An 11,229-nucleotide genomic window follows, 5' to 3' on the forward strand; every position below is an offset into this window, starting at 1 on the left:
GGCCCAGGACCTCCATGTCCTCGGTAGAGTGGGAGGGGGAGTTGAAATGTTGGGCCACGGGGCGGTTTGGTTGATTGGTGCGGGTGTCTCGGAGATGTTCCCTAAAGCGCTCTGCTAGGAGGCGCCCAGTCTCCCCAATGTAGAGGAGACCGCATCGGGAGCAACGGATACAATAGATGATATTAGTGGATGTGCCCTTGATGTAATGCCAGGCTGTTACACAATTTTATTTATAAAAGTGTATTTAAATGTGCTTGGCCTTGTGTAAAACATTTTCAGCAGATTCACAAATCGTTTTTAATTTAATCTTGTTCTGTTTTTGGTAAGGGATTTTATAAGGGCTGTGAAAAGTGATGGAGATCTCTCAGAGTAGAAAGTACCAGATGGTGCAGTGCAGGGAGCCAGTTGCTAATAGTAGGATGGAACACGTTAACTAGTAAGGGGAGATTTGTTTCTAAATCTAAGTTTATTCTGACATGTGATTGCATGCATCTCAGTTCGCAATAATTTGAAACTTCAGCTAAGACAAGTCTCACTTAATTCTGCTATTAAGTCAACAGGACAAAAATCATTGCAAATTAATAGCAGATGAATTTTACATAACTGCCGGATGAACTCCATCACCATCAGATAAATGTCAGTAATAGATGACAATTTTAATATAACTATAAGTTGGAACATGGATCAATGCTGTATCGACACAGCTCAGCAGCAGAAGCAGAATACCTGCTGTTCAGACAGATTATTAGAGATTTCAGTTGCCAAAGCTGCCTGTCCCTCCATCTAGCTTGTCCCTGCTGAGAATAAGTTTCAACTGCTCACTTAATCCAAACTGATCAGCTTACCATGGAATGATATCTGGAGTGGTTATAGGAAAATCCACACTCTCAGACCCCTACCATACTTCCATTTTTACAGAAAATCTTAAAGGATTAATACATTTTCAGTCCAAGTTTGCATCCACTATTATATTGAAACTGCTATCTCTGCAGTTTTTTCTTACAAGGATTCTAGGTGAATTCCATGACAATATTCCAGTCCTTCAGTCATGAGCTGGAGGACTGAGGCTGATGTCTGCTCCAAAGATGAGTCAAAATAGCAATTTTACCAAAATGAAAAACAAAATGGAAAAAGAGATTCTGTGAAAATTGAAGACAAATTTAAGATTTAGAATCAAGAATAATTGGATGAGTTCATCCACTGAATTGACACACTGCACAGATCAGAAAAACCTAGTCTAGGCTGGATTATGTGATGTCAGCCAGATTGTAGTGGAAATGCTTTAGCACCCAATGTCAAGGTAAGTAACAATGAGTCTTGCTTCTGACTGCTGTTCAGTGAGCTCTGATAGGAGATGTGTAAATTAGGTGAGGTTGGTATCAGGACTAGCTATCATGCTACATGGGCAAATAACCTGCTGACAACACCTGTCAGGTCTCATGCATTAATAATAACATTTCTATTGATATGCAGAGGTGCTTTATTGTTTCAAAACAACAGAAGATGTTTCACATAATAAGTTATTTTTTGAGTGCCGAGGCTGCTGTTTTGTAGGTGAAACATCCTGTGCCAACATCATGTGTCTTTCCCATCCCCAAGTGCTTTGCAGGTTGAAATGGAAGTGTAGGCACTGCTGTTTTATAAACAAATGTGACTGCCAACGTTTTCACAGTAAAGTCCCAGACCCAGCAAATTACCAGTTACTCTCTGATGACTGTTTGGTGAAAGATAAAACAAAGTGAAAAGAAATTGTTCATGAAACACAAAGCATACCATCTTAAAGAATGAGGAAGGCTTTAAAATTTCTACATTAATTATTTTGTGAATAGAGCTAATGTAATGAGAGCCCACTTAAGAGCAAGTTTCATAAAACTACATTTTTAAAAAATTTAACAGTCCACCACATAAAATTGACTATGCATTAAACTAATTCCATTGTTCTGTTCACTCCTCATGGTTACTTAATCATTTCACATGAACTCTTTAACCCTCTTCATAAAATACTCCTTCACCACCAGTAACTACCTTGCCGACCAGCATTACAAATATACTAAAATACTGTTTTCTAAGGCCCCAAGTCACATCCAGTAGAACAGAACAGCACACCATGAACTACTTTCTTGCTGCAATTAATATTAAAGTATCTCCTCAGTTCATTTTTCTTCCCTTTTGGCAAATTAAAATTGATCTCAGAACTGCTCCATTCCACACAACACTTTCTGGTGCTGAACTAAAACCAGGGTAATTAACAATACAGGTAGAGACAGATAGATAGAGAAAGAACTAGATAGAGTGAACATGAGAGCTCCTACCTCACATATAACACACACACATGCAGGGGTCAAAATTTCAATTCCTTCATCAGCTTTTTAAATTCATTTATGTCACTGTTGACTCAATAGTGTGGTTTATTTGGCAATTGTTTCTAAACATTTTTTTCCCTGCAAGTATTGTTAAGTAAATTGTAGCGGCCTATAATTAGCTTTCAATGACATTAATACATTCCTTTGACCACTATTTTAGCAGATGCATTAATCATTTTTTTTAAAATGATTAATTTAAAAATGACTTGAACAACGAATATGGGTTGGCACACTTTGGTATTTGTTAGCATACATTATCAACATTAGATTATAGGATATTATTTCGTTGAGGTTTTTGTCAATCTTCTAATAAAATGCAGATATCATTCAGAAAGTATTGTATAAGATTTTATTTATTTAATAACACAATTAATGGCACAAACAAAATGTAAGGTTGATTGCAAGATACCAGATTACACATTATAGGACAGCAGGCAACATTTCTAGGCTGGTGGGAATTTATTTGCAACTACAGTTGACTTCTTCACAATGTGTGCAAAATGCCATATTTCAAAACTTAGCAGCTCTAGATATATGACCAAAGCATTGGGGTCGTATAAAGAGACACGGTTCAAATCCCAGCTTTCTCTGCCATTTGAACTAAGCTTATTCTCTTTGGGCAAATGTCACTTTTTCTTGGCTTGCACACTAGCTGATTTTGCTATTTTATCTGGCAGCAAATGTGCCAGCACTGTGTGGAATTACTGGCAAACATTACGAAGTCCACAGTCATGGTTCCTTTGCCAATGCAGATAGGAGGAGAAAATTTTGGAGCAAAATTCATTTTATAATGTTGAGATCTATATTCCTACGTGTAGATATACAGCATCAGCACTTGTTGAGGTAATCTATGGTCTCTCAACATTTTTACAATTAGAGCACTAAGGCCTTTATTTAAATATTTAAATTTGCCATCTGCAAAATTCGAAGTGTTTAATGCCTGAAAAAATTAATAGCAGCAGCAGCAGAACACTAATGGAAGGACATCTGGCCCGATAATAAAAATCAGTCTCTCAGTTATCATCATTTGACACGGCTGGGATCCTGCTCCAAGAAGATGACACTGGCCATTCGCAAGAAAGGATATTCAAAAATAAATAATAATGATGTTGGCTGAGGATGGCTTCAGGTTATAATGGAACTAGCAATGGCGTTTAGCAAAGTAGGTAGTGCCTAAAACTGACCTATTCCTGACAAAACGTTACAGGCTGAGATTTGTGCTGAGGGCGACTGGCTGGCTCCCTATCTCCATCAACAAAAGCTCACAAGAACAAGCTCCAACCAGCCACTCTGACTGGTAAGTTTCTCAGTGAATCGTGAGCCTTAGTTATAAAGTTTTGTCCCACCAGAAGTCATTCAAAGTCTGGCAGCTTCTGGGTCCTACAGGCTTTAGCGGCTGAAACAGCAAGAAGGTGAGTGTCTTTCTTCCAGATTACAGGGAGAAGAGGTTCAGGCAGGTCAGAAACAAGGGCAAGAGGTTGGCCTTCAGTGCTGATGCCCTTATGCTCATCTCTGACCCCAGGTTGAGGCCAATGAAACCACCCACCCCATCTGTTGGGCAGACCACCCTGTTTTTCTCAGTGTGGAAATCAGCCAAATTTCTTACCTGCTGGGCAGTCAGGAAGTAGGATGGTGACAAATTGAAGACCAATTAACCTTAAGGGCCTTAATCACTGGCTAGTCAAGAAGGTCAGCCATAGACTTCTCACCCAATATTTGATTGACAAAGTGGCAAAAAGGCAGGAGTGGGCAATTATCTCTCCATGTCAACCCATCCAATTATTTGTACTTCCTGTCACCTTCCTCATCGTCCTCAAGGAGTGTATAATCTTGCCCATAAATCTCAGTTCAATGCAGCCCATCATAGAGGGACACATGGCGGCTGGCCAACTTAAGGATGGGAGAGGCTCAATGATGGGTCAGTCGTTCAGCAGTGGCTGAACTCCCCCATCTCCCATTATATAGGATAGAAGGGGTTTGAATAGGATTCCTGGATGTCAGCATTGGGTTGTCAAATAAGCCAATATTGAGCTAACTGGCAGCCATTATTCATGAGCCCAATATGATTTAGTAGTGACTCAGGGATTAAATGGGACACAAACAGCTTTCCCATGCCTCCCATCCAGTCTCATTTGTCAGAGACCTTCTAGTTCAGAACTAGATCAGACACTCTACCTGATTGAAAAACATGGCTCCGGGAAGTCTGTTTCCATGAAGGGGAGGGGAGGTTAGTTATAGTTCTGAAAGGGCAGCCTTGCTACCCTTACTTCTGACCCCTCTGTCCTGAGCCCCTACCCCCATGAACCTGAAGATTCTCTACACTAATTGAAAATATCCTCTTAGGATATTGAACAGTCTTTTCATGACTCACTCACACATCCTTTATTGGGCTGAATTTTAAAGCGGAAGAGCATGGAAGCAGGAGAGGGTTAAGACTGACAAAATTCACGATGTGTTATAAAGCTGACTCTAACTCACTGACTTGTGCATTTTTTTTCTGCTTGTATATGGCATGTGGGCGTCTTGAACTGAGTCAGCATCTACTGTCCATCCATAATTGCCCTTGATAAGGTGATGATGAACTGCATTCTTGAACTACTGCAATCCATGTATGTAGATACATCTACAGTGCAGTTGAGTTCCACGTTTTGACCCTGTGACAGTTAAGGCACAGTGCTATATTTCCAAGCCAGGATGGTATATGGCTTTGAGGGGAACTTGCGGGTGATGGTGTTCCCATGCACCTGCTGCCATTCTCCATCTGGGTGATTGAATTTGAAGATATGGAAGATGCAGTTTGGTGAGATGTTGCAAAGAATCTAGTAGTTACTAGACACCATTGTTAATTAAGAGAATTAATGTTAAAGATCATATATCAGGCACGGTGGCACCGTGGTTAGCACTGCTGCCTCACAGCGCCAGAGACCTGGGTTCAATTCCTGCCTCAGGCAACTGTCTGTGTGGAGTTTGCAGGTTCTCCCCGTGTCTGCGTGGGTTTGCTCCGGTTTCCTCCCACAGTCCAAAAATGTGCAGGTTAAGTGAATTGGCCATGCTAAATTGTCCGTAGTATTCGGTGCATTAGTCAGAGGGAAATGGATCTTCGGGGCGTCGGAGTGGACTTGTTGGGTTGAAGGGCCTGTTTCCATGCTGTAAGTTACTTACTTACTGTAAGTAATCTAATCTAATATGAGGTGCTAACCAGGTGATCTTCTTTATATTGGAGTTTGTTGAGTGTTGTTGAAGATGCAGCAATCTAGGCAATTGAAGAGCATTCCATCAGACACCTGACTTGTGCATTGTAGTATGGGAAAGGCTTTGGAGAGTCAGGAGATGAGATAGGAGATCCAATACATCTGCATTAGGATGAATGCCCAAAATCCCTTCAACACAAATGGGTTGCCAATTTCAATATATTAATTGGTCATGTACGTTGAAATGAGCATGGATTTTGCAATTTAACTGTGAGTCCATGGATTTCCTGGAGCTGATGAAAGCAAGCTAGGAATACAGCAGCAATTAAGGAACTGAGGACAGGACAGGGAAATATGCCAATAAGTACTGATGTCTTACAGCTGCTTTCTTTGTTGGCTGCTTGTGTGAAAGACTTTGCTCAAAATGCTTGCACTGAGAAATTGGTTTGACAGCTCTGGGAATGTGTGTATCTGATTTCCACTTTACAGCCCTGATCTATCAGATCAGCATAACTGTCACTTATGGTGTGTGCACAAGGATGATCAACTGAAGTAGTGACAGCATCAATTGGAACATAAGTAGAAATAATCTGCTTGTTACAGATCTAGACTCAAAACATCGCTTGCTTTCTCTCCACAGATGCTGCCTGACCCGCTGTTATCTCCAGCATTTGTTGTTTTCAGTCAGAGCAGAAAGTTACAGCTTGCGGGAGGCTAGACCTACCTTACAGGTTCCACAAGCAGAAGGTAAGATTCATTGGCCTGATGGAAATTAGTATGTCCAGAGGCTCAGAATCCTGTCAGGTAATGACAAACATTTACTTTTTGGAGTGAGACCTGTTGTAAAGTGAGCTTGGTGGCCCTGTTCTCCCATTGGCTGTTACTCTCACCACTGCTCTCTAGTTCCTATGTTTCTAAATTCTTCAAGAGTAAGCCTTTCTTTCTTTCTTCTTTTTTTTCCTTTTTAATTGCTGTCTGTGGGCAATGTCCTTGAATTGGCTATTGCAAAACTTACATCACAACAGTGATTACATTTCAAAAAAGTTCTCTTTGATTATAAAATAGTTTGGGGTATCCTGAGGTCATGGAAGATACTATATAAATTCAAGTCCTTTTCTTGCTTTCCTTTTGATAGATATTATTCATCTATGTTTTCATTATAAAATGCTGGCAGATGAACATAAAACACAGAACATAGAATAGTACAGCACAGGAACAGGCCCATCTGCCCACCATGTGTGCTGACCGTGATACTATTCTTAACTTTATACATATTAACATAAAAATGAGACAAAATTGTACCTACTAGAGGCGTCTGTAAATATGACCAGAATATGTACATTACACATTGCACAAGTCTTTGAATTAATTATTGCCAATCTCTCAAAGCATCAGATCTGGATGACCAAATGTAATTTTAAGGTGAAATGGGTAAAAGAATGATGAATAGCCATACTAGGCTTTGTAGATATAATTCTGGGCTAATTTGTGAGACAATGGTAAATATCCTCTGACACGGGAGAGCAAAAGACTCAACCCATATTTCTGATGCATTTTGGGACCCTGAGGAAGTCCTCAGTTACACTGGGAACAGATGTGCAATACTTACATGGGAAGTTCAAACTTACAGATGCTGTTTTTAACCTGCCTGGATTGCTTACTGAGACACTACTATGACAGTGGAATCAGATAGCCATAACTATAGAAATGTTGCCATTTACACATCCTGGTTTTTACACAGATTTACTTAGATCTTTTCCCAGCAGATCTAAAACCTCTTTAGGAGCATAATTCTAAGTAAATATGCTGAAGTGCCAAAGCCTTCCAGCACCCAAGCAATTACAATAATATTCATCCCTATCCCAACACTGCTCCACATCCTCCGATAATGCTCAAGACTCACTCTTTCACCCTTACTGCTGTGAAATGCTCAACCATCTTGCAACAATGCTCACTCCTGTTAAAGTACTCAAACCCCTCACAACAATCCTTAGCCCCTCCTGACAGTACTCATTCCTGCCTGGCTCACCATCAATCCTCCTCACCTTCAGGCACTGTTCACACCCTTCAGAATCACTTTCTGGAATCTCTGGCTGCTGTGCAGTCATGTCAAAGGCATTACTATTATTGGGCAGTGCAGGTGAGGAAAGGTGAGCATTATTGTGTGTGAGGAGACTGAGCATAATGGGGGGGAGGAGGTGAGCTTTGTCAGTTTTGGGGTCTGTGTCTGGTTGGAATTGACAGGTCCATTTAAACTATGTGTGATTCAATGAATTGAAGACCAACTTTAAGGATTGGCTCTTTAGTTTACAATAAGAAAAGAAATTCAATTTGACTGAAAATGCATTTCACTACTTGACCTTCCAACTCTGCTGTAGAATCCCTGCTGGAACGAGCATCAGAAGGTACAAATGTTCCAGGGTAAAATGACAAATGAGCAGTGTACATCATGATCAGCTACAGCAGGGACCCTCTTCGGCTCTCAGCAGTAGATCTCGACCATAAATTCTCTCCTCGCTTTTTATTGATTTGGCATTATTTGTAGTCAATACCCTGATAATTCAAAAAGCAGAGATTGGAGCTTCTCCACAGCACAGATACTCAAGAGCTGCAAAACATATGGTGACACAGTGCCATCACTGGCAAGAGACTGCAAGAATAATGGACAGGTTTGCATCGAAAGCTTGCATTATAGCTACAGTCCGAGGAGTTCCTCATGGACTAATGACAACAGAATATCTAAAAAAAGGTCTTCTTAAAAACAAATTTAGCTTTAAAAGAAATTAAGTCTGGCATGATTTATGTTTTAGTGTGGAAAGTATAAGTTTTCTGGTGACAGGTGTCACAGACAAGTTAGTGACCGGTTTTGAATGATAATCATTGACCTGAAACGTGGACACTATTCCTCTCTCACTAGATGCTGCCAGCCTTGCTGATTATTTCCAGAGTCTTCTGTGTTCATTTGTTGATCGAGTATTCGATTTACTTAATTCACGATGATGTAAACAGAAAATACTTGCATTTGTTACAAAATACTGCATGATTTATTAAAATTTAATCTCTGATTGATTAGTGGGACTGTTTCATTTATTGAAGTTGAGTCCCCAAAAATCAAAGCAATATAATACCATTAGCTTGAGAGGATGCTCACTAAAATTGGTATTAATATTAGTTTAACCAATGTCATATGCACACAAACTAACCTCAAGTGATATTCTTTTATTTACACTAACTTAATCATGTGCTTTCTAACAAGAGTGATCTGTATGTTAGATTTGATGGATAGATTAACTACCTGGTAAACATTTAAATATAGACCCTACCAAAGTCAATCCTTGGCAAAACTATTATCTGCAAGAGAAACAGGTATCCTAAATGTCATTTAAGATTACAGATATCCTAAATGTCATTTAGGTACTATCTATGTGGAATTTCAAGAAAGTACACGCACCTGTATGTATTCGCAGGTGAACTTTCAGATGATGGGATGTTCTGAACGATTTCCCACAGTAAGGACAATCCCTCGTGGTTGATCCAGGGGCTCGATCTCTCAGTAAAGAAGGCAGTTGTATTCCTGCAGGCCTTCCCACTTCCTCTCCTACATCTACAATGCACACAAATTAGCACCATAATTACAACAGACATTAAACTTTCTGCACTGATTTTGCTAACGCAACATAAAGTCAATCTTGTCAATAGTGCATCTTTCTGTTTCGCATTGGAAGCTGACAGAGTGCTGACAACTCACATGTTGCTTATTTTTTCACTTTTTTTAGTTTATCCCATCATCATCTTTTAGTAGCAGATGGCATATTTCATTTACATTAATAATACAAAAAAAATGGAAACAGCTGCATCAGCAGCATGCCTGATTCTGTATATTATTCAGGCTTCATAGAGCTGTGCAGGAGACTACCAGAGCAAAAGCTGAAAGTAAAACAATAGTTGCTACATGACCATCATATCAGAGGCAGTATTCGCTGGTCTCATCTCACTCTAACATTGCCCTGTTTTCAGGAGTTGTATCAGCTATAATTTTTAATATTTTGTTTCTGCATTTTAGCCTTCAGTTAATGGTTCCCAATTTAAAATAACCAAGTTCAAAGGTGGCTGAAGTGCACAAAACCATGAATGCAGATACTGCATTAATCAGCACTTTGTGCGATTAAAAATGATCTAACTTGGAAGAGAGATCATAGAGACAATTATTCATCAGAGGTAGGTGCCAGAAAACAATATGGGAATTATCTAAAGAACAAAGAAAATGCACATGAGAAAAACTTGAGGACAGGAAAAGAGCTTGGTGCCTATTAAAGCGTGGTACTCTTATTTAACTTCTCTCGCTGAACTGTCAATAAATTCATTCAGAAAATGTGGGTGTCACTGGCTAGGCCAGCATTCATTGCCTATCCCTAATTGCCCAGAGGGCAGTTGAAAGTCAACCACATTGTTGTGGGTCTGCAGTCACATGTAGGCCAGACCAGGTAAGGAGGGCAGTTGCCTTCCATAAAGGACATTAATAATCGAGATTTGTTTTCTCCCAACAAATAGCAATGATTTCATGGTGATCATTAGACTTTTACTTCCAGCTTTTTATTGAATTCAAATTCCACCATCTGCCATGGACGGGATTTGAAATCAAGTGCCAGAACATTACCTCGGTCTCTAGATTAACGATCTAGTGATTTACCACCAGGTCATTAATTCCCCTTAATGTTCCTAATGATTCTGAATCTTATACATTACATGGAAACTTATTCTCAATATTTTAGCAGAAGAAGTAACATTAAGCATTAGAAAACACTTCTTCAAAAAATTTTAGGTTACCCATTAATTCATTCTAGTTTACATCCTCTGAAGTGACTGGCCTGATTTGGATTGAAATTACGGTACATCAATGCTTGAAATCTGGATTAGAATTCTTTGTTTCCACCTGTGGTGTGTATCATTAGTAGAATGGGTGGAGCCAATGTGTTAACTTCTTCAGAGCCATTAGTTTACACAATACCTCCCCAAGCTTTTTACCTCATAGTTATGTAAGCCATTATATAATCATCTATGTAACTACATTACGTTGACCCCTACTTCATCTCTCCCCAGATCTCACAAATAGGCAGTCAGCATGTATTATAGCATTCACAGAATGTACTGTCTTCAGACTTGTTAGAGTGGTAGGTCCCTTGTTTAATACTGTCCGCCTAATTCTGATTTGTCGACCATTTCAAAACTGGAGAATTTTTTTTATCTCTAGGCACCCTTCACAAAGGAAGTTGTTCTTTGTAAGTGTTGTTGCTGGTCTGTATCCTTGCAAAGTTTGTGAAGGTTTGTAGCTCAGGTTGAGATTTAGGGTGTAGGTTTGCTCGCTGAGCTGTAGGTTTGATATCCAGACATTTCATTACCTGGCTAGGTAACATCATCAGTGGTGACCTCCAAGTGAAGCGAAGCTGTTGTCTCCTGCTTTCTATTTATATCTTTCTCCTGGATGGGGTTCCTGGGGTTTGTGGTGATGTCATTTCCTGTTCATTTTCTGAGGGGTTGATAGATGGCATCTAGATCTATGTGCTTGTTTATGGCGTTGTGGTTGGAGTGCCAGGTCTCTAGGAATTCTCTGGCATGTCTTTGCTGTGCCTGTCCCAGGATAGATGTGTTGTCCCAGTCGAAATGGTGGCTTTTTT

The 11,229-nt window shown here is 39.8% G+C and overlaps 1 protein-coding gene across 12 annotated transcripts in view; it reads right to left on the minus strand.

Moving 5' to 3' along the window:
• Positions 1-11,229, minus strand: part of znf536 (zinc finger protein 536) — a 579,146-nt gene that overhangs the window by 148,050 nt on the left and 419,867 nt on the right. For 11 of the 12 annotated variants that reach the window (XM_043706853.1, XM_043706851.1, XM_043706855.1 and 8 more), the window contains one exon: positions 9,006-9,158. The exons of the other annotated variant lie outside the window; for it this stretch is intronic. In XM_043706853.1, coding sequence (XP_043562788.1) covers positions 9,006-9,158 — 153 coding nt within the window. The remainder of the gene's footprint in view (positions 1-9,005; positions 9,159-11,229) is intronic. 12 annotated transcript variants of the gene reach the window in all.

The sequence above is a fragment of the Chiloscyllium plagiosum genome, chromosome 17 (genome assembly GCF_004010195.1).
Source record: "Chiloscyllium plagiosum isolate BGI_BamShark_2017 chromosome 17, ASM401019v2, whole genome shotgun sequence".
NCBI lineage: Eukaryota > Metazoa > Chordata > Chondrichthyes > Orectolobiformes > Hemiscylliidae > Chiloscyllium > Chiloscyllium plagiosum.